Raw genomic sequence first — 24,246 nt, 5'->3', positions numbered from 1 at the left:
GAATACAACCTTCCCCTGAAAGAAGTTATTACAAATAACCTGTTTTTATTATTAGAAATAAATGCTTTTTTTTTTTTGACACCTGGCTCTTTGGCTTAGTCTTGCTAGTATTGAATAATAGAGAAAATAACAGTGAATGTTATACTTGTTTAATGTTTGCATTTTCAGGGTTTGCCAGGGCTGGAGGGTCCCCAAGGTCCACCTGGCAAAGAAGGTCAAAGGGTGAGTAAACTTTGCAAACAACTGTTGTGTGTGCTCACTGACCTTGATGTGTGACTTCTTTCTAAGCACTAATAAAAAATTGAAAGGTAGCAGCTGAGTATGAAGTATGCTGACAGTGAACTGAGCTTTGACATTTGAGGTTTCTCTTCAGTTGAAGGAGATTTAACAATTTAAACCATTGAAAATGTTTTAACGACTGACAGTACTGAGGTGGATATTGTCATTTGTGCAACATGTTTCCACTGTAATTTTAAGTGAATGAATATTAGCGTTTCTGAGGAGTTTTAGTTTTATTGCAGAAATGGAACATATCTTACTACTTCTGGGGTATATGCATTTAAGGGGTATTATCTACAACATTAGAAACCAGAACTAATGACCCAAGTTTTGTTGTAGATGCCATTATACCAGTGTCCACTCCTAGTGTATCTATATTAAAAAAAAAAAAAGAAGAAGAGTTGCTATGAGCTAAAAAAGCAACACTGAATGTTATGCCTAAGATATTAAATAAATGTTTGGTTATTGAGAATTTTATTTTAATGAAGTAATTGATGGATTTATATGTGTTTGTTATGCATTTCTTTCCCATGCTTACTGACTTGGGTATTTCAGTGATACAGATAATGAATACTTATGATCCTAATATATCAAGAAAATATTTGGTCTTGAGAGTTTATAAATCTACTCTGCTCCTAAAAGTTTGTGAAGATATTTAACTTTGGTATCATAATATTTAGTATTTCAGTTAAGTTATCTAAAGTGGAAGGCTTTAATATCATTCATCATTGACCTTAGTCAAATGCAATGAATTATTAAAGGCTAGTTTAATAATTCTAGTAATAGTAATAATAATATAAGACCAGTTCTTCAAGAGAGAGTTTTGAGACTTACAGACCATTACTCAAATTTTTACATTGCTATTTTCTTTAAATTATAAAAATAGCACTGACTTTCTCTTAAGTTAAACATGAAGTTGGAAGCTGAGGTTATTTACACTTCAAAGTAAGACTAGTGAGTCCTCTCAGAAAAAGTCAATGGAGTAAGGTAGAATAAAAAGTTACATGGCAAATATAAACATGGGATTATGGATTTTTTTATTAAGGATTTTATAATTTCTACTAGTCTTACTGTTACCCAGTTAGATATTCAGAATACTAGGAAGCTACATGCATGCTTTAGCATGTTTTTATGTGGAGTGTTGAATCTTCAGGTATGCACAGTTTACTGCTTCTCATTTAGGAACAGTTATAAATATAACTGCTTTTTAGAGACATTTCTGTTTGAATTTCTCATTTTTTGCTGCCAAGGTTCAGAGAAAATACGTTCAATTATCTATAATTCTATATAAATGAATTTCAAGATGTCTTTTTATTTTATTTTATTTTGCAGTGGAAACTAGGGGCTTGGTACATTTCTCATGACCATTTCCTATCCACGCATAAAATTGAACTGCTATCTCACTCCAGTAGATGTAAAAATAGGAGTGATGATTGTTTTATAATCTAAACCACACGCATAGTTGCCTTGAGCCAAACAATAGGAACTCTAGACTTCAGAATCTCAGGATCTGTCCTTATCTTCCTGCCCATGAGATATTCACAATACTCATTCTGCTGATCACCCCCACCCAACCATTAATAACATAGTTTGCAGTCTTCATTCAACTCCCATGTATATTTGCATTTAATTACACAATAACATACTGTTTGTACTAAGAACTCTGCTCTATTTAATGACAAACAGGACAGTATATATCTAATGGCTATTAAATATTCCTTGTTATTTAATTATAGATGTCATGTTCCTCTGTTCTACTTCCAGCAGATCTTCCGAATCTCAAATTATATGAAGTACTGGTTTATTCACAGGCTCTTTTTTGAACATTAAAGCAAAAAATGGAGGACTTAATTGATGATTTTTTTTCAACATCCTGTTCATTTGTAAAGATGCTAGTGTGCCCATTTTGTGGGCTACAATTAAAACATATTAGGGAGAAATAATGCACCTTAAAACATTTAAAAATAAACATGTTTGAGAGCCAAACTTTGAGAACCTGAACTTTTTACGCTTTCCAGTTTCATTGTACATTGTTATACTCAGTTTTAATTCCCAGTTCAGCAGTATTTTTAAATGCTCAGTTCTTTTGCAAATTAAGCTACTGTTAATAGCAAACTGAGAATCATTAAGTGTGTGCACTAGAGATCATTCACCACTTAGAAAGATCTAAGGAACTGAGGAAAATTAACATTATTAATAATTATATGTCAAAAACTCAAAGAAACATGTAAAAGATCCATGACAGAGCAAGTGCTTTAGGTAGATGACTTAGGCTTCTAAATGGTGGTACACAAATAGCTCAGCAATGGAATTTAATGATAGAAGTGTGTGAAATATCTCTGTCCATGTTGTTCTCTCTGGATGCTTTCCAGATATCCCAAAGGATGAAGGAGTTTACAGAAGGTGGTGTACACTAATAATATATTTACAGAAATGAAGCATAGGGAGATCATTTAGAATGAGGGAGTTGAGACCCTGAAAGCTCTTTGTCATTGCTTAAGAAAAAACTCTAAACCCATTGAAAATTTGAAGTGGTACAGCCATGAAGAAATAGTGCAGTAAATAAAATTTGTGTTAATAAATAAAATAAAAATTGGACTTGTTTGCACATTATTTCTTTGCTTTAGTAGAAAAATGTAAATATATTTTTCTCACTAGAAGAACTCATTAGCAGTCTAGTATTTTTAAATATATTAGTTATGTTTATGAGAGTAAATTTGTTACTTCCCATTCTTTTTCCACGTACCAGGACCTTCTTCTCACATCTCCTTTGTTATACCTGTCCCTTCAGTCTCTACTTTTCACTTTGATTACCAAAACCAATAACATGTCCTTCATGTTTCAGTTTCTTTCCAAGATATGCCAGGACTTTCTTATATTTCCTTTCCCTTTCCTACTGTTTTTTAAAGCAGCTCATATGGACTGCTTCTCCTTTCCTCTGTGAGCTGAATTATATGGTACAGTGTGCATGTATTTTAAGTGTATTTCATGCTCTTTCATCCAATAAAGTAAAATAAAAATAAAATCATGGAATAATAATAATTTCACAGCAAATATAATGGAAAGAAGCTGCAAAATTAAAGGAGAGGTGCAAAATCTGTTTATGATGAGGTAAACATTTCTCCTAATCTACTACTATTTTTAAAATGTTTTTGTTATTTTTGTTGAAGCATACTTTGATATAAAGCTTCAGACGCTTTCAAATTCAAGCAAAACATTATCAATTTGAAGTGTGGAGTTTTTGTCATTAGTATTTCAAGTAATTGTATTTCTTTCTAAATAATGTTGCCGTAGAAACCAAACTGCAAAATAAAAAGGGAAGTTGTTAAGCATTACTGATTTTGAAGTTGTCAGATCATTAACCTTTGCAATAAAATGTCGCACAAGTTCCATTTCTATCTGAGGTGTGTAGTTTAAGCCTAGCTAATGAACTTTCCCAGGAGAGTGTCTAGTTTGATCATAGAGTAGACACCAAGTGAAAGAACAAAAAAAAAAAAGATGAATTTCCTACCTTTTTTTTTGAAAACTGAAATTATTTCATTTTTAATATCTTATTCTGAAAAATCATTCTCATTCATTGTATTCCCCAAATTTATGCTTCTGCCCCTCTTTCTCAAGGTGCACTTCTGAATCTAATCAGTTGTAAAAGTGTTTTTTTCTCAAAAATTGCTGTCTCTGTGTTGTGCTGTTTCTAGATTTTTCATGCTTTCTAAAAATTAGTGACAAAAAGATACTTGTATATGTTTCTTGCCTGTATTAAGTTGTTTTTACTTACTAATTTTCATCTTATAAATTATTTTGAGTTAACCTGAGTTAAATCAACGGGCAGTCATCACAAACCTTTGCTGTTCCAGTGCGAAGGCCAGTAGTTCTCTTTGCTCTACCATTAGTAACTTTGTATATGTGTTGTTTGTTTTTTCTTCAATTTTTAACAAAGTGGTTTGTGTTAGTTAGGAGGCCTTGCTGAGGAAGAGACTTCATTTGTAGTTCTGGTCACTGGGAGAACTGGACCAATAGATACAATTTCCTCTTCCTCCTTTCAGTGTGATAGGAATAATTTTTCAGTTTCCTTTTTGTTGCTTTCAGGAACTAGGAGTAGTATATTGCTGCTATAGCAACTTGATAGTATTACACCATTGCTCAAATTACATGAGGAGCTTCAGGAAGCAATCAGATGTTATTCAGAAAAGTCCCTCACCAAGAAAAAAATAGAAAGTATGAGTGCTATCCTAGCATTGCATGGAATTTAATCCATGGAGGACAAATACTTTATCCTTCTGGCCTCCTGCATTAAGCAGAACGTCATTATTTCTCTCAGTAATCCTTCACTTTAGCTAGGTGCTTCTTTCACAGAAGTATAGTTTCCACTTGAAAGACATCGGCAGCAGACTTCACAAGTCTGCTTGGTTGTTCCAGTTTTCCCTGAAATTTCAAAAATATGCTTTTTTCTTTACCCATGAGCATGTAGCTTGAGCTTCCAGAAAATAGTTTTTGTCATGTCTGCATTAAAGAAACGTTTAAAGATACTTTCTGTGTAATCAAGTCACCATTCCATTTATTTTTGAGAAAACAAAGGTTCTTCAGCTACCCATGCAAGGAATTTTCTTTTGTTCCCAAATAATTTTGACATGTTGCTTTACTTTCTTCAAAGTTTCTACATTTGTAAATATAGACTGTAAAGTCACATAGTCCATCTTCCATGTTAATTGTAATGAAATGTATGTTTGCAAAATATAATGACAGAGGTGTTACAAATTAACGTTTAGTTTCAGTTAGGCATCTTGGTGGCACTAAATTTCTGTGAACTTTATACATTTAATCTTTTTTTCTCAAAGTGATTTTAGATATATATATATAGTACGTTAGTGAATTCCAAAAATACTCTTAACAGAAACCATAAATGCAACTTTGTCAGACAAATATACTGTGAAATCCAGAAATCACCATTTTTCGTTCTCATAGGTAGGAGCCAGGCCTAAAATATAACTAACAGACACAGCAACTCATGAAGCAGTTTCTGTGCTCTGCTTTTTTGAGATCTTCTTGCTGTCTTCCTGAGCTTTTAGAATCTGGGAACCTCTGGCAAGTGGCTAGCAAACTTTCCTTGTCCAGCATACACATTCTTAGATATGATGGCCAGAGGGCGTATGACCCAGGTAGTGCTGGAGTAGATGTTGCTTTGCTGTCAGTTCCTTGGACACAGGCAGCTTCAGGAGGATGCAGCTCACCGAGACTCGGAATGGAAAGGATGCCTGGGGCCTCTCACTGAAGCTGGGACATGCTGCAGAAGATTTGCAAGGAACTGTGCCACCAAGTGAAAGAGCTGTGGGACAAGGTCAGCAGACAGCACAGCATCAGTTTTTAGCAGTAAAACCAACCTTGAGGAATCCCAGCCCCTGAAAGCAGAGGGAGTGTCTGAAGGAAGAAAGACTTCCCGACTCTGAGGATAGCACTTAAGCAAAGTGAATGTAAATAGAGGCTGACAGGTTGCACACACATGTGCTCAGCAGTGGCTGATGTCATTGCAAGATGACTCTTGATTATCTTCAAATGATTGTGTCAGCTGGGAGAGGTTACTGAAGTCTGAGAACAAAAATACCACTTGTATCTTCACAAAGCATAAGAAAGATCCAAAGATGTTCAAGCATGACATGATAAAGGAAATTCCCCTGGAAACCATTTTCAAACACATGAAAGACAAGTAGGTGACTGGGAGTAGTCCATGTGGATTTGAGAAGAGGAAATTGTGCTTAACAATCCTATTGCCTTCTACAGTTTGGTGACTAGTTTGATGAATGGGAGAACAGTGCATGTTGCTGCTATCAAGTAAGAATTGTGATGCCCTCTTCCATATCTTCATTATAAACAAGATGAGGTTAAATAAGGGGAGCAGCAATGATTATGGAAAACCAGTGGAATAACTGGGCCCTGGGGCTTGTGATCAGCGCCACAAAGTCCAATCAGAGGTGAGTCAATAATGGTGTACCCCAGGGCTCAGTATTAAGACAGTGTCTTCATTAAAGACCTGGAGAATGGGGTAGAGCATACCTTAGCAAGTTGACAGAGAACTGGATAAAAAGGAATCATCTGAAGTTCAACAAATCTTGCATCTGGAGAGTAAAAACCCCTGGCATCAGTTCACACTGATTCCAGAAAGTCTGGAAAGTAACTGTGCTGAAAAGGATCTTGGAGACCTGCTGGACAAGCAGGCCGTGAACCAGCAATCCACCTACATGTCAAAAAAAGTCCATTACTAGCCCATCATTGAGATCATCGCCCTCTACTCAGTACTGGCAAAGTGGTACCAAGAAAGATGCAATTACTGCAATGTGTCTAGCAGAGGGACACAGAGGGTTAAAGGCACTGGTGCATCTCTCACATAAGGACAGGCAAAGAAAGGTGAGACTTTAGCCTGGAGAAATGAAGGTTCTGGAAAGGCTTATCAATGTATATAAATACTTGAATGTGTACAAATGGCTGATATAAGGCAATGAAGAAGAGGGAGGCAGACTCTTTTCAGCAGTACCTACAGACAGGACAAGAGGCAGTGGGTGCAAATTCAAAAACAGGAAATTCCATCTCAACATAAAGAGAACACTTTTTTTACAGTGACGGTTGACAAACACTGGAATATATTCCTTGGAGAAGTTGTGGAGCCTCCATCCTTGGAGAAGCTCTAAACTGTTCTTTACTCTCAGCATAGTTGAGATTGTGAGTGAATTGAGAAAATTTATTTCTATGGATTAACAAGATTTCTGGAAATGCTTCATGTGTACTTAAACAGACCAGCTCTCCACCATGGTGGTTGCCTTGGTTCCAGTGAGGAATTCAATTCAAACATTTACTAATCTTTTTTACAACCATATTATTGGCTCTATTCCTTAGGAAATTGCAGGTGTCTTGAAGTAAATGTTTTTGAAGCAACTTCCTTACAACTTCCCTTATGTCCAATTTATATGTTTATAATACAAAATACTTTAGGGAGGAGGTTGTTTAGCATTAGCTCAGCGATAAGTGAAATGCATCATAAAACCAAGAATCCTTAGAGCTATAATATCTCCTGTGTCAGCAGTGATCTCGCTACAATGGCGTGTTTGGAGGGACCTTCTGAAATTGCAATATTTCCCTATTAAATAATCAATTTACTGCCTGAGATTACAAGTTTCTCTAATCAAATATGAATAAAATTATTATGGCACAGGGGAACATCTTCCTAAATAAATAATTGGGTGGAGAATTATTAGATTTTCTTAACTTAATTATTTAAAATGGCATACAAATATAACAATGAATTTAAATTCAGATTTCATTTATCTGATTTATAGAACTTAAACTTTTCTTTGACATAATTTGTTTTCTAGTTCAGTGAGTAAATGTTGTACTCAGCCAATTGTAAAACAAGCTTTACAGAGCAATGATAATTACTGCATAGTAGGTTAGGCTCCTGGCACAGCACAAACAATATTTTTCACAGTTATAGCTCTGGAGTTTTGAAATCTCTTTTAATCTTCTCAGTCCTTCCTGACTTTGATCTAAGTTGTTTTTAAGTATGTAATGCTTTGGTTTGATTTTCTTTAAGTTGGAGTCATGTACATTCCTTCACTCAGCTATTTAAAAGTCTAAAATGGTTAATGTAAAAGAGGGAGGCAATTTTCAGCTGGGGTGTTTCTGAACTAAAAACAAAGGACCACTAAGGTAGGGTACAGAGAAAAATGGAAAGAAATTATTTCAGTTAGAACTTTTGATCTACTTTCCAAACACTTTTTATCAGTTGTTTTTTTTTAATATTTCTTAGCAAAATATATAGCAACTTAAGAGAATAGGAAACTATTTCTTATAATTAAAAATTAAGGTGTTCATTATAAAAAAATCTAAATGTAGTTGAAAAATACCTCTACAAATGATTTTGTATTGAAAATGCATTTCTGTGGTACACTTCAACAATTGTGACTAATTCCATGTAGAGATTTGTTAGAAGCAATGCAGAATGTAGGTTGTAGCATTTTACTTCTTGGCATTGCTGTGCTTGTTTAAGCATTATTTTGGTGCTTATTAAACACCTTAAAGAGTACTAGCTAATCTCTTTTAGCATTTTATAGATATAAAAGCAAGTAGTCTTTATTGGAAATCATGCCTAAAATTAGAAAGCCAACGTCAAGTGAAGAAATGCTTCTGCATTAGCAAGGAGTTTCCTGGTGGCTTCCTTTCCAAAACAGAGGATTAGGACCTTGTGTGCTCTGTGCTTTTGTAAGCCATGTTTCTGTGACAGACTTAGTGGGATGTGAGTTGTAGGCTTTCACTTGTTTTCTGCACACAGCTTTCTTATTTCCTGTGAGTTTATTTACATTTAATATTTAATATAGAGGTTAATTTGTTGTATTCAAGTTACCGTCATATAACCTCAAGGCCAAGGTTAAGAGGTGTGAAGAAATTGTATATTCAGGTCCTAATATTATATTACTTCAGTAACCAATGCTTCACTGGCTACAAGGTGGATTTCCAATTTAGGCAATAGAATATTCAAACTATAAGATTTCTAAGGATTAAAAATATATCTAATTGTAGCACTAACAAAGTTACTGACAAAGCTATTAACAGCATTGTGAAGAGCTCCTACAATCATAGAATATCCCAAGCTGGAAGGGACCCGTAAGGATCATTAAGTCCATCTTTTGGGCAGTTTGATGTTTAAATGTCAAAGACATCCTTAAATATTACCAACAGTTTGCTTAAATGCACAGTAGAAAATAATGACTGCATTGGGACTGCACATTTCTTATAGATTTCTAATTTTCACACTGAGAGCTGTTAAATAGCTTGTTAACATCTTCGGGAAGCCTCCTGTCACACAGCCGTTTGGTAGATGCTAACATTGTGTTGTGGCACTGTTGGAGATGCAAACAGGGTTCAGTCTGTGATTGCTCTGATTTTTGTGATTAGTTCTCTTCCTTTTTCAACACTTCTTGAACTGGCTTTCTTACTGATAGCCTTTGTGCCCTGGTAGCCTTTGTGCCATGGCAGCTTGGCAAGCCCATGGGCTGTCACAGTTCCAACTGTTCTTCTCGTGGATCAGAGTGGATTTATGGTGGACTCAGCAAGCAGCCGGGAGCATAGGGTAATGACTACAGAGAGGGAAAATTTGAGAGTTTATAAGGGTTGGGTTTACCAGCTTAGAGGGATGAAGTGAAGGAAAGTTGTCTTGAATTCTGAAGACACTAAAGATTGTTGGGCTTCTTGGAGGCAGCTTTGGGTGCATGGAGAAACAATCCAACACCTACTCAGAGCCTGCCTTTGTGACTACATCTGAGTGCCTGAGAAGCTGTTGAGGTGTCTATGCAGTGGACACTAACTTCAGTGTCTGTGCTTTGCACCTGCTTTCTGCTTTGGGTATATCTGTCCCACTTTCAGTCTGTTTTTAGGGTTTATGCAAGAGGATCTCAGTTTATCCTAGTAAACGAGTTACATAAGCCTCATTAATCTTGTCTAATAACTATAGTAGTAAGGGCTTTAAAGCCCAACTTCCTACTTTTTCTAGAACTAGTTTCTGTTTTGAAACATGATGATGTGTTTCAGGGACTGCTAATTAGCTGTTTCCCTTTAAAATTCACACAGGCTTAATTAAGGACTTTTGCCTTCATATTCAAGTGTGGGTTCTTTAAATTATTAATTCCATTTCATAAGTCTTGTCAGTATTCCTACATAACTCTGCTCAATTTTATCCTAAAATAATCTGCAGTTTATTTCAGGCACTAGGATTAGTGGTCTTACTCTTCTATACTTAGAGATATATGAATAGATGGATGTAATATGATACAGCAGGGAGCTGCAATATAGATTTAGAATTCTTCCATTGTGTATTGGAGCTGCAGCCATGCCCAGAGGCTGCAGTCAGGGTACAGACGTGTGCAAGGATGCACAGAGCCTCGCTTCGGAAGAGCTTTCGATCTAATGTGAGGCAAAACTTGTCAAGTCATTTTGATTAACAGAAAGAGTGAAGGAAGAGAGGAATAAAGAGTTCAGCTGACTGTGTTGTTCAGCTAGGCACTCAGCTGGGGTTTGCTGGAGCATATAATTTCTCATTTATTCTGCTTTTAATATTTCATTCTTTTTGTCCCTGACCAAGCAGTTGTTGTTTGAATGATTTATGTCTGTATCATAGCTGAAGTTTGTTCTTAAGAAAAGAGGAAAGTAGCCTGCTGTCCAAACTAGTTCAGAGCAGGCATTTCAGGAGTCAAGAGGATGGGCAAAAATATCAGTAACATTTAGATAGCTTCTTATCACGCTGATTGCTAAGAGCAGCAACAACCAAAAAAAAAAATGTAGCATGAAGGAAATAGTCAAGAACTCTTTTTCTTTTATTTTCCGTATATGCTTTTCTAAATAGTTTTTAACAACTGTTGACACCGCTTACCTCTTTTATTTTTCTAAGTTGATGTAGATGATACTGCGTTTTTTTTAATTTAAAGGAATCATGTGGTGCCTGGGGTGGTTATTTATACTTCAGTTGTTCTATAATCTGAATGTTTGCGTGGTAAACTCAACAAAGGTAATGAATTTCACTTTAATTTTATTACCTGTAGGTAATGTCTGTGCAGAAAATAACACTATTCAGCTAGTTAATGCTTTTTTTAGTGCATTTTAATCTCTACGCATCTACTTGCAAAGAAGCAAGGGAACAGTTTGTTGATCTGCATATGTCAGCTCTCTGCCCCACACACATTAACGCAGCAAGGAGTATGGCTTTCACCCGCTTCTGAAAGGGAGATTGGAGCTGAAGCTCTGCCCGTTCTGTGAACCCAGGAGGGCACTAAGGTATTTGCAGTTCTTTCTTGCCAGAAGGAAGACTTAGAATGAAAATGTAAATATTTAATCACAGACTGGGTCATGGTCTGCTCAAGGCAAGACCATAATTGGCTTATCAAAAGAAATTCTTCTAACTTTTTAAGTCACATTATTCTAAACAAAAAAGATAACTATTTATCTCTACTTCTACTATACTTTTTTTTTTTTTCCCATACTGATGCTGGAAAGTTATGGAGAAGCAGGACTGCAAAGAAGTAGGTGAAGATCTATGTGCATCTCTAAAACTTGCGTTTCTCTAGAAAAAGCTTTTTTTTTTTTTTTTTTTTTTTTTTTTTTACATTTCTGATGATCACTGCATTGGCTAGAATGGTTCTTAAGTTGTAAGGAATGATCCATGGTGTTATGGTGTTATTTGCATACCACAGAACAGCTCGATCAGAAATGCTCATGCTAATAAAAGTGTGTTTATGATTATGAAGCAGTGGAAAAAAAAAAAGGTTATACATTTTGACAATGGCTGTAAAAGTAGAAGGAAAATGAAGAATGCATGATGTGAATAAAAAAATACCAACAAATAAATCTGGAAGCTTATAACTTGAATTCTTTCAGATTTTCATCCTCACAAAGAGGCAGAATGTCAGTATTTTCATTTCATGTTTAATTTTCAGTATTTTCATTTACTTTAGCTCCTCTAAAAGTATAAATGTGTGATTGTTTTACTTGTTTTGTGTAGACATGGCACATACTGTAATAACTGATAATAAACTGATTGGACAAAATGTAGGGCAAGCATTTATTCTTTGTTGCAGCAGGTAAGTGTTCTGGTAATCAGTAAGTGACAGTGAAAAATAACTGTCTCCATTTATCTAATTTTTTTATAACTGATTTCTTTTTTCAAAAAGCTTTTCGAGTCTTGATTTGGCAATATGTCATAAATCACATTTTGGCTCATCTTGTAAATAAAGGCAAAATTGCCTTCCGAGCATATTTGGTGTTTTCCTGTGTAATTAACACCTCATTCACAGTTGTGTCTGCCAGTCACAGCCCTGCCTTCTTCCCAGAGACACTTCCTTGATACTTTGTTTAGACTGATGTGATTGTATGCGTCTCCTCAGGATGCTTTAAATAAGAGCAAACAGGAAAAGGAAGGTGCTTCAAGAAGTCAACAGTATAGATTGTAATAACTCACAGGAACTATTTCAAAAGTATGAAGCAGTTCCTATTTGCTTATTACTCACATTATTATCTCAATCTGGTTTTCATACTTTCCCAGGAAAGTTTACTGTCTTTCAAGAAAGCTGGGAGATATTATTTTCCATCTGTCTTTCTGAAGTAGAGATCAGTCCAAAAGTCACACATCTCAACTGTGAGACGTAAAATATAAATGGGATTTTGGCATGTGGGGTGAAGGCCCAAAGAAGCACAATGTGATGTTGGTGGCACTGATAGCTAACAGTCCCTTTTTTGGGGGGTGCATATGCACAGCTTTCCCAGTACTGTGGCCTCTCATGCTTGGCTGACTACAAGGCTGCTCAGTGAGCTGAATCCAGAACTGACTTAAGTTAAAAATTACTGGGCTTTCTGTGAGCTGTTCTTAACCCAGCTGACTTACGTGCTCTGGTTCATTTCATGGCTGCCCAGGCTATGTTACCAGCCAACAGAGGACATATCATGGGGTGGGTGCTGAGCTTTGAACCCAATATAGGCACCTGGTGCTGTATTTTGATTCTGAACATTCACCCTGGGCTGCCCCAGTTGTGGCTCTGCATGTGCGAGTGCTGACAGGATTAAACAGCTCAGCACATAGCATATGTCTCAGCTAGTTAAGACCCAGGAATTTGGCACTCCAAATATGCTGATTTTTTAATTTATTTATTTTTTCACACTGCCCTTAAAACGCACTGACTGACTCATAAAACCGGTGGCAGAGCACTTGTCCTATGTCACAGCCCGGTGGACAAAACATGTCCCCACAGCCCTTCTTGGGCTCTTTCTTCGCTTTTAAGGGCTTCGCACCCTCATGTCCTGCTTCTCAGAAGCACCTCTGACATCTGAGCAGTGGATTATGCTGGTGAGCTGCAGGCTATGAGGAAAGGGATTTTCCACCATTACTGAGGGTAAACAAGATGATGACAGGATAGTTCGTGATTAATGAGGGGCAGAGCATGAGATGTTTCTACACATTAGGGTTTTCGCCTGTAGAGAGTTAGGCTGAGGTTTCCCCCTCTGTTCCTGAGGTTTCATTCTGCACTCTGTGTGATGTCATTTAATAAGATACAGAGTAGTGTTAGATGTAGGAAACATCAGTTACAGAAATATCCCCAATGTGCTAATTGTGAGCTGTCAGCAAGCATTTTCCTTTTTTTTGGCTTCTTAAGCCAAGTTTTCACTAGGATATCCCCCTAATCCTTTTTGTTAATTTCTATTTGCTATATGCAGGGGAAAAATTAGTCGGTGTGGATATAATTCTCTTTTTTTCCATCACACCTTTAGATACTGGGTGTTCTCAGCTGTTGTTTCTAAAAAAGCGCATTGGATTTCAGTTTGGTAATAAGAATGTAAATTACTGTAAATTACTCCCATTTTTATGTTATCTTCCTAAAAAAGAAATGTGTGTTTGAAAACAGCAGTTGTCCAATTGAGTTCAGTGCTAAAATATCATATTAGTTACATATGCGTGTTTTTCAGACTGAGTTGAAAGTCTCCCGTTAACTTAAGTAGATTTTTATGGGCCTGAAGTTTTAATGCAAATGATGTTGCACTTGCGGTATGTATACAGATAGTACTAATTGCATGAAGAAGATGAACTGTTTTCCCTGGTAAATCCCTGAGCATCTTCTGCTTGTTCTCACATCCTGGAGAAAGATGGGGGTGTTTGTTAATAGGGTTACGTTGCACACTTTTAATGACGGCGCAAGTCAGGGCGACTACTGCTGTGACACAGTTTAGCATCCCAAACTCGGGAGCATTCAGATGAAATAAAACTCATTTGCACATCATCAGGATGCGGTATCAATGTGCAGTCGCATTTGAGACATAGCTTTAAAATGTGGCAGTAAATATTACAGAGATGCAAATACACCTTTCCTTGTAATTTTTAAAAACAATCCTGGAAGTGCTAGGCTTAGGTGGTGTTGCGGTGACTTGTATCAGCATTCGATCTGGGTAATTTTTGAACTTCTTGCTACTAAACAAGGCAGTAAATCTTTCTTCTAAACAAAGATGTAATTACTGATCAGTCATTAGCAGTAACATTTATAAACATCTGCTGCTCTTTTCTGTTTCCAGGGAAGAAGAGGCAAGCCAGGCCTCCCTGGAAAACCGGGACCGCCAGGACCTCCCGTGAGTATCGAGCAAGGGGATGGGAAATATTCACCCCATCCTTTGTTAGTGTTTTTCTAAGTGCTTATCTAAGCCTGGTTATAGTTGAAAACTGTTGATCAGTGCTCTGCTGTATCAGATGGCTACTAGGCCCAGCCTTTTTATACAGTAGAGATGAAAGGTCTGTGTCCACAAACATGCAAGAATGCACAGAACAATACAGAAGGGAATAACCAAGATGCTAACTGCTGTGGACGAAACATTAGATGTCTGGCATTTCAAAGAGAGACCAGCCATGTATACTAAATGGGAATACTGTGCATTCATTCACTTTACAAAACGCGTGATGCTCTGTAGAAGATGGGATAATTTCTGTCTCAGAGGGGTAATTTGAAAGATGAAGGACTTTGTGAAGCATGTGCCAACTGCCTGAATGGCAGGGAGGATTATACCCAACACTGGAATGAGCACTCAGCTGTGGTTTAGATGAGTTTACTGAAGAATTAAAAAGATTAGGGAATACATGACTCTATGAACAGATTTATGATATGAAGCACTAACGGTTTTAACTCAGATCTAAGAGGTTTGGGATTTATTTTTTAAGAGATACGTGATTTTAAATTTGAAATCAAGCATGAATCTGGGCTATCTTAACCTATGATGAATGCAGTCTTCTTCTGGTAGAGGAAGACTTGGTCATATTTATAAAATTCCCTATATATTGTATTGTAAAATGCTATTGTGCACAAATATAAAACAGCTGTTAATTTGTGGAATATGTGAGCTGCTGCTGCTTCGCATTCACAGTATCAAACAAGGATTTCATGGTTCCTTTTTCTGCTTATCTGAAATAGATAAAGGTCAGCAGTTTGCATGTCAAAACATTTTATTCATGTACTTCAAGCTTAGAGGGAGTGAAATCTTCTAGGTTTATTTCTAGAGAAGAGAATCTTGCTGCATTAAATAGAATTAGTAAATTGAAATAGATACCATTTACAATTATCTAGAAACATAGCCCACCCCTTAAATGTTACAAATCACTTTTATTTCCCTTTTTCGTTGGGGAAAGAAAAAAGAAAGAAAGAAAAAAAAAAGTGCTCAGGAAGAAATTGATAATTATGTTCATTTATCCTGTGTACAACTTAATAGCTAAAAATTCCTGCTCCTCCTCTCCTACTCGTTGTCATATTGAAGCCTTGTTTGTTTGAGTGTTTTGTACGCCATGAGTTACTACTGCTAAAATGATACTGCAGACTCAGGGGTGTCCAAACAGAGGGAAGGAGTGAGTGATGCAGAATCTTTCTTAATACAAATAAATAAATAAGTAAATAAATAAATAAAAGGCCTTTAAAATTTAGAAAATAGAAAATAAAAACACAGAAGAGACAAAATGCTTAACTTTTTATGAACCAGTGAAAAACTGTGTCTGTTACAGATTTCTGCCATCGTAGGTGTGCTCGCAGGTCAGGCTTGGGAAGATGTGTGGCCTTTGACAGGTTCACCAGAAACAATGAGTGGAAGCTAAATTGCACTTTTATTATTTAAGACTATTTCAGATTTTCCTACAGCAATGCAAAGCTCCCCTTTATCAGCATAGTAGGATCCATTCAAGGAGCACTGTATGGGGACTGTACCCTAGCACCGCTTTATCAAGCAAGTGTTCCTCAAGCAGGCATGGTCTAAATATTGGTTAAAAACATTTGTTTCTGATATAACCATCTTGATACAGTCCTTATTTTGGATACAGCTACACCAGCATCTTGAATTCTTTTTCCACGGCTGAGAAAATAACCTATGAGAAAAATGCTGTATATGGAGTAATGCTTATTAATATGCATTGGCAGCATCCCCATATTTATAGTGCTGAAGCTTGTACATACTCAAAAGATTTTAACAGGATTCATCGTTTGTCCTCTCTTTTTTAAGGCTCAGAACGCCATGGATTTTGCTGTATGGTTCTTACCATTACCCCTCTGCTTCCAACAGTAGTGTCAGCCTCCTCATGAATATGGATACGGCCTCTGCTTTGGCCTCAGAACTATCACTCCCACAGCCTGGTTGCTATCATAAATTTGGCATGCATAGGGTACAAAATGCTTAACAAACTGACTTAACGTGTGAAAATTAGGCTCACTACAGTCTGGAGTTTTCTCCAGAAAAAGTAAACTTGGTGTTTGATGCTTCAGAAAAATAAGAAAGTTTTCTTTCAGGAAAGGAAGATGAAATTAATTTTTAGATCAGCTACAGACTGGGTGTTATCTGTTCATGTGTTCATGCTGTGTGGTACTTTAATATTAGAAAAAACATCCAAGTGCTCGGCAATGACAAAATAAAACAAAAAAAAAAACTGTAAGATGGAAAATTCTGCCTCCTTGAGGACACTGGAGAGCAGATGTTAGGATACTCGAGCAGTTTGATATAAAGCACAGTGCTGAAAAAAGAGGGGGGAAGGAAGGATATAAATCACATTCTAAGCAGTCCAAAGGGCTATAAATTGGATGTTACTAAGGGGTGTGCATTTTGATAAATCAAAATAATTTTCAGCTACTTCTGGCATCGCAGCGATTAAGGTTTACTTGGTTTTCTCAGTCTAACTCTTCAAACACTTTCTCAATTCTCCTATTATTTTTTTTTCTTTTTTTCGGCTAGCCTGATTTCTGGGGATTTTTTTTCCCCATAGTAAAATTGACGTTTATAGTGAGTTTCCAGTCCCTTAATATCATCTGCACATCTTTGGTTAAAAACCTGCATCACTGTGTCCATAATGTAGATCTATTGGCAAGTGCTGATTGAGCGACTTGGTTTAAGTGGGACTCTCTGTGCATCTTCTTCCAGGAGTCCTTTTCTGTGTCATTTTTTTCCTTTGGTGCAAACAAGGCTTCATGTTGCACCAGGGGAGATTTAGATTAGATATAAGAAAAGACTTTTTCTCTCAGAGAGTGGTCAGGCACTGGAATGGCCTGCCCAGGGAGGTGGTGGGGTCGCCATCCCTGGCAGTGTTCAAGAGGCATCTGGATGAGGAGCTATGAGAGATGGTTTAGTGGCTTGTGGCACCAATGGTAATGGGAGGACGGTTGGACTACATGATCTTGTGGGTCCTTTACTACCTTGTGATTCTATGATTGTATGATAAATCCTGTGCCCACAGCAGTCAAAGTCCATGAGTATTGTAGACTTTTAAAATCTACTGTTATTCCCTTCTGGTTCAGAATTCACAGATTGCATCCATGTTTCTGATGTTGTTTTTGAGTACTATTCTACATACCATCTCACTACTAGGAAGCTGAGATGTGTGCTCCCACGTGTCACCCTCCAGTGTGCAACAATTTAAGCTGAAAACAAGGAGTCCAAATGGTTTAAGTAGAACAGCAGCTCCCTCTAGTGCTTGTCGATTGCCTCCTCCCTTTTAGAAAGTCTAGAGAACTGTCTGTAGCTTCTGTAAAATACGCTATTCCTTTTTCCCTCATAAACATTCTGGATATTATGAGTGTGAAGTAAAAATCTCCATACCCTTCAAATGTATTTCATACATTTTCCTACATGCATTTTCTTCTAAAATCCTGTGAAACAGATGCTGTCTCTTTTACATACTGTTATTTTGCATGGTTTTATGTTGAATTCAAAGCCATGATTTTATAAAACAACAAAAAAATACTCTCTTAGTAGGATGCTATGAGATTCTAAGTAGAGCATTTTGATCTCACTGCAAAGCTGAACTGAATGCTTTGTGCAGTAGTTGCTAACAAAAATATCTGCAGGACTTAACATCGCAGAAGGGGTATAGCATACCTTTTTTTAAAAAGTGTTTAATTCATAATTTTTCTGGTTACAGCACCAATACATTTATTTTCCTTTCAGTAGTTAAATGTATGGAAGGTGTCTGAACTTAACTTTTGTATGCTGTTGGCCTAGTGATTCACTTGCCAAATTCTCTAACTTTCCCTTAGACTTAGTCAAAGTGCTTTTCTGATCAAGGCCTGAAGAATCTCTGCTTGCTTTCTGTTTAGAGTTCTGTTAAGTGAATGTCACTTGTGTTTCTACTAGTGAACTAGAGATTCTATTGTGTTTCTAAACTGCATGGCATCTGGCATTGGTTTACATATTTTGGTTGTTTGTGGGAGATGCTGACACTGAAACAGGATAGTATAGGACACATTATGGATTTAGTGAAACCTTTCTAAGGTATAGAGTTTATATTTTTGTTTTATTTCAGTAAGTAGGACAGCAAAAAAAAAATTCTGGTTTCTCCACTAGAGGTTAACTTGATCTCTTCTGTTCCAGTTTTCTCTGTCTCTGCTGGAGCAGCTAGGACTGAATAATTTCCATTTCTAAATAGTTCCCATTACAGTGGATCATCAAATTGTTTCAAAAACAAAGAACAGTAAGCTAGAATTGTTCTATATACTTCTACAAGCATAGCAGCATTCTCTGCAATGAGTCAGAGTAAGATTTCTGCCCAGTATAACTGTTTGGCAGAAGAGAAATACTGTCAACATTATTATTTAAAGCCATGAAGCATATGATTTGGCCAAGTGTCATCTTGTCTAAGAAGCTGTATGTGGCAGAGCATGCAAATAAATGTTGAGTCACCTAAATCATAGGTTAACACACTGCAATCAAGATTATTCATCCTCTTATATCTCTTCTGTTTTCTATCAAAATTTTCAAAGTTATTGTTTACAACCAGAATGAATATACTTTACTTTTCCTGTGTTCCCAGAAGTTTCTTTAACTGGGGATCTGAAGCATCAAATTCTTTATATCAAGAACTGGTTCACCAGGGTTCATCATCTCCCTTTGCAAGGGTCTGAACTTTGTCTTTATCGATGAAATCATTCTTTCTTCAAAGATTAGCATGAGGTCTCCTTAAAGTCTTAAACTGAAATAAGGTTTATTTTTTGTTTGTGTTCCATACAGGGCAGTGGAGAAGTTCACAGCCTACTTGAGTTCCTTCATTTAATTCCATACAATTTTGGTCCCTCTTATTCAATATGTATGTCAGTGCCACCAGTGCAGTTATCTTAAGTAGTCAGCAGTTTGAGTTGGAAATCTCATTTCCTCTGCCTCAGGAAATACTGTCATTCTACCAATATTTTGCAAGTGAATGAATGTTATCAGTTAATTACAATAAACAGAAAATCAAAGCAATGTTAAGTGAAAATTGTCAGTAGCATTTCTGGTATTGCAGGACATCCTGCTGCATTTTAGAAAAATATTATAAATGCCTAAATGGTAGTAGGGGAGTAAATGGCAACGACTGGTCATGTGGTTTGTTTCTATGCATTTAAGTTTTTAAAATTCACATAAAAATGTAATTTATTTGATGTATTCCGTTGTGACAAACAACAGAATTTTTGCTCTTTTGAATAATTTTTTGCTCTTTGGAATAATTTTTCAGTGTTATATACCTACAGTGATCAGTTCTGTGTTTTTTTTTTTTTACATTATAGTAATCAGAAAATGGTATTTTATTTTCAAGTCTAGGTGTAGACCTGAAATAAATGGATAAACGATTACACTGAGTCAGTGCTGCATTCTCAGAAATGGCCTGCTCTTGAGGTGCGACCATTGGAATTCACTTGCTACACTTTTCGCTACATAGGCTGTGAGAATGGGTACAGTTCTCAGCAATCACAGAATGCAAGCAAAATACAAAAGTTAAGAGAAGAAAATACATTACAAACCAACGTAATTTCACAGCTTGGTCCTACATTGACAATGGAAATTACATCTGAAACCTGTTTGTAATTTTTGTAAATAATTAGGGCATATTTTCAGTTCTCTGTGTGCTTCAGTTACCTCAAGTACAGAACATGATAAACAATATTTAAAAAAAAAAAAAAAAAAAAAAAAGAAACCCTACTCAAGTGAGCTTTTCATTGGTATTTTCATAGGGGCAAGCTTGAAAAACATCTGAAGTGGCAAATATGCAAAATTCTCATTCAAAAGGCAGAAGTTGCCTGCACAGTAGTTCTTCAGCCTGTGTTAATTTTGTTGCTTATTCACTTGCAAACCAGTTGTGCTGGTTTGTTTATTGCCTGTAGAGACTTCAAGAATGGATTATGCAGCTAGATTAGTAGAGTGAAACAGTATGGAATGGAGTTTAGGAAGACACGCTTGAATAAAAGTATTTTCTGTTGCTGTAGAAAAATTTTATTATTTTTATTCATTTTATTATGGTAAGACTGATGGAATTGTTAATTTTCTGTCAATTTTTGGAAATGGAAAAACTGAGAGAGGTGGTTTACCTCTGCTAACACAAAGCCTGTGATGTTGTCAGGTATGCAACCCAAATATGCCATGAGCTCCTCTCAACTGCCTCAGCCACAAGATGGGGTTTCTTGAGGTTATGTCATTTTCTCAAAACAATGATACATCAAAAGGGTTCCCGTTTTGTCAAAAATGATTTGTATGATGCACAGTTAATATCTGAGAGTTCAGAGTTGGTGCCAGATAGAGCATGTGATCCTTCTTCTATTTTATTATTGCAGCAGACTTGTTTTTACTGTTTTTCCACTGAAAAAAAAAAAAAAAAAGTGAAGGAGACAACACAGTGGCAAATGAAAAGGGATGACAAATTCTGATTTTTTGACCATTTGCCACATTAGAGTCCCTGCTAAAACCTTACGGTGTTGAGGTTGAGACACTGAATAAGTATGGAGTGTCATCATGGTTCAGTCCCAGTTCTGAACTGTCATCTTTAATATGGATATCAGAGCATAAATTCTGCTGTTAATTGTAGAAATCAGAATTGAGAGAACATCTCAGTCAAAACATCATGACAATATTTATATTGTTTTTCATTGTAAATTTAAAGTGACAACTCACTTCCAAAATAAAATGAATAGAAAAATGATGGGCTTGTGTCTCTTCCAGTGATAGTGAACAAAGGCAGTGAAGCAGCTGTAAGGTTTCGTGTAGTATATATAGTAGAAGTAACAACCCACACCATTATTTCTGCTCAGCAGTAAAGCTTTCAGCAATATTTACACAGATTAATTCTTAGCATTTCAATATTTTCCTCAGGTCTCTACATGAAATAAGTGGACACTTTCTCAATTTTTCTAGAAATACTTTGGAATCCTGGTCCTGTGCTGCTGTGAGTTTGGCAGCAGTTCTTGTTCAGGAAGTCTTACCAATAGTATTTTCATCTTGACAAATTGCTGTCATGGGTGAGATGTAATTTGACTTCTGACTTCTTGTAAGAATTTTACAGGGCCTTTAGCTTGAAAATGGGAGAAAACATCAATAGATTTTTATTCTGAATGTGTAGAAAGCTGCTTTCCTATTAGGATGCGTTCCAGAGTACTTCTGTAGCAAATGCAATGTGTGTGTAATAACAAAGCTTACAGAACAATTAACAAGGACCTTATACAAGTATAAATCTGTGATTAAATTCTTTGACTAATCTCTAATGTCTGACACAGAGTCTTACTGATAAGCACACTTTATTTTCTTAAGGAACAACCCTCTCCAAAACTGAACAGAGTTCAGCTTCATAAAGCAATCTTTAGGGAACATCTACACCAGCTACATTTTTCCTACTAACACAAAAGCTGCAGGTTCCTGTAAATTGTCTGCAATTGTAACACAACAGAACAAGACTCGCCTTTGTGCCTTGTCTCAGTTAAATGCTGTTCATTCAGACCAGATGACTTGAACGGGTATTTTTATCTCATTAACGCAGTCAGATGTTTTTTACAGCATCATGAGTGGCTGTAGTTCATAAGGAATGATGTGTAAATCACAGCCTGAAGAGAGAGATTTTTCTGATTCTTAAATTTACCGAAGTTTTACTTCATAAGATCTTTACTCAACTTTTTGTGTTCTGCCCTGATTCACAAGTCCTAAAAATCTAATTGGGAGTCTGGTTTGTGGCAGAATATGTCTAAAAATAATAATAATAATAAAATATGTATATATATATATGTACGTATATCCAACCTAAGCCTGCATTAGATCAGAAGCATGTTCCCCTTTTTTTGAAATTCTAGGTGAAAGTTGTCTATGTCTAAACTTGCATAGCCAATCAAACTAGAAAATCTCTCAGAGAATTCTGTCATTCCTCAATTTCCCTTTCAGTACTCAGAGTTAAAAAAATCTGACTGTTTAGTCACACCTGGAGCCTGCTTCCACGTCAAAATCCATGCTTTGAGTTAGTGAAAAGAATTTTTAAAATGCTGCAGAAGATTCAGCTCATACCAGAAAAGGTTTCTATTAGAAGTGATGTGAATGTCATCTCTGCCTTATCTGACAGATGGAATCGCTACAAAATAGTTGCCGGTTTTCAAAACTCAAGGATTTTGAAACTGATTGTGCTTCTCACAGCGCCTGGAAAAAAAATATATATACAATGAGTTTACAGAAAATGATTTATTCTGGAAGCAAATAAAAATCTAAATCCCTTTACTGGAACAGAGCTCTTCAAGTACAAGTAGGTAAACATAACGTTAGTTAAATTAAAATGAACTTCTGATACATGTTTCTTCTTTACAGGGTCCTTCTGGATTAGAAGGAATTCTGGATTCATTGAACAGGCATTATAATGAGGTATGGAAATTTGAGTTGTCTGTCCATGTCTGTGTGCTTAATGGCTAAGAAGCATCTAAGATAGAAGTTATCACAGTTTTGATCTTTGCAAACCACATTCCAAATTCATCTGAAAGGTAGATCCTTCCCTACTCCTCTTCTGCACCCCTACATAGGCTCAGTCTGCAATCTGTTTGCACACTTGCTATATATCTATCCTGCTGCCATACATCTTATCTCCCACGTCTCATACTCTTCTATTTTTGACTACTGTAACTCAGAATGAAGGACGCTGGACCACCCAGCTGTTAGTATAAAGCACCAGCTCCCCAGTTCTAAACATAATTGCTCTAAATCATACGTGACATTTCTTCTTTCTTTCCCTAACCTGACATGATCCTAAGAATAGAACAGAAAGGAAAGGAAGTAATTAAATAAGGTCTGCTAGAGATCTGTAAGAATTGTCCATATGTACATATTGTAGACTAATAAGAATATTGTCTTAATTATATGGCATTTTACACCTAGAAGCACTTCATTGAAAGATGTTAAAATAGCATATGAGCTGCCATTTTCTCCTTTAAACTCTTACACAGGTATTTCAGATCATTTATGCAGTTGTACTATCTGCCATTGTAAAGCACTGTGATTCACAGATCATGCAAGCTTTCTTAATTGGTGGTGAATGAACACATAATTTACCTGAATAAAAAGTCTTATTTCATTCAAAGGGTTATGGAGAATTATTATAGGAATTGCTTAATACAGAAGCTAATGTGTGTTTCCTGCTTTGTCGTGCATATTAAACTTGGAAGATATTCAACTCCTTTAATGTTAAAATGTGTAACTGTGAAAAGCAGGTGAAATCTGACTATTTTTTTATATAACATGTCCAGATGTGTACAAAAATCTTCTTTGGGGAAAAAAAAAAAGATTCTGGAGAAAAATTCATGTCAAATGTATCTTTCTTTTTTCCTTTGTCACTGACATATCTCTGGTATTTATGGTATTTAATCCATTCCAAATCAGTTTGTAAATTTAGAGCTTGGATTAAGAATTATGTATGATTTTGTATGCTGTCTTGGACATTTTTATACCAGGAGACTAAGTTTCTGGATTCGATCTACCATTTCACATGTATGTGTCTTAAGTTTTATTTACTCTGTATTTATAATTTCTGTTTTTTCACTAGTTTCTTTTTCTTTCCAAAGACAGCTTTCACTGATAACAGGCCTATTTTCTCTATCAATACCATATTTACTGTAACTCATTCTCTACCTCTGGCCTATTAAACTTCTTTACCCTGAGGGTCCC

The 24,246-nt window shown here is 36.2% G+C and overlaps 1 protein-coding gene across 6 annotated transcripts in view; it reads left to right on the top strand.

Moving 5' to 3' along the window:
• Positions 1-24,246, top strand: part of COL19A1 (collagen type XIX alpha 1 chain) — a 189,861-nt gene that overhangs the window by 112,136 nt on the left and 53,479 nt on the right. For all 6 annotated transcript variants that reach the window (XM_040697807.2, XM_040697808.2, XM_004940448.5 and 3 more), the window contains 3 exons: positions 169-222; positions 14,371-14,424; positions 22,900-22,953. In XM_040697807.2, coding sequence (XP_040553741.1) covers positions 169-222; positions 14,371-14,424; positions 22,900-22,953 — 162 coding nt within the window. The remainder of the gene's footprint in view (positions 1-168; positions 223-14,370; positions 14,425-22,899; positions 22,954-24,246) is intronic.

The sequence above is a fragment of the Gallus gallus genome, chromosome 3 (assembly GCF_016699485.2).
Source record: "Gallus gallus isolate bGalGal1 chromosome 3, bGalGal1.mat.broiler.GRCg7b, whole genome shotgun sequence".
Taxonomy (NCBI): domain Eukaryota; kingdom Metazoa; phylum Chordata; class Aves; order Galliformes; family Phasianidae; genus Gallus; species Gallus gallus.
Note: the sequence above shows the minus strand (reverse complement) of the source record. Positions and strands in the feature narration are given on the sequence as shown.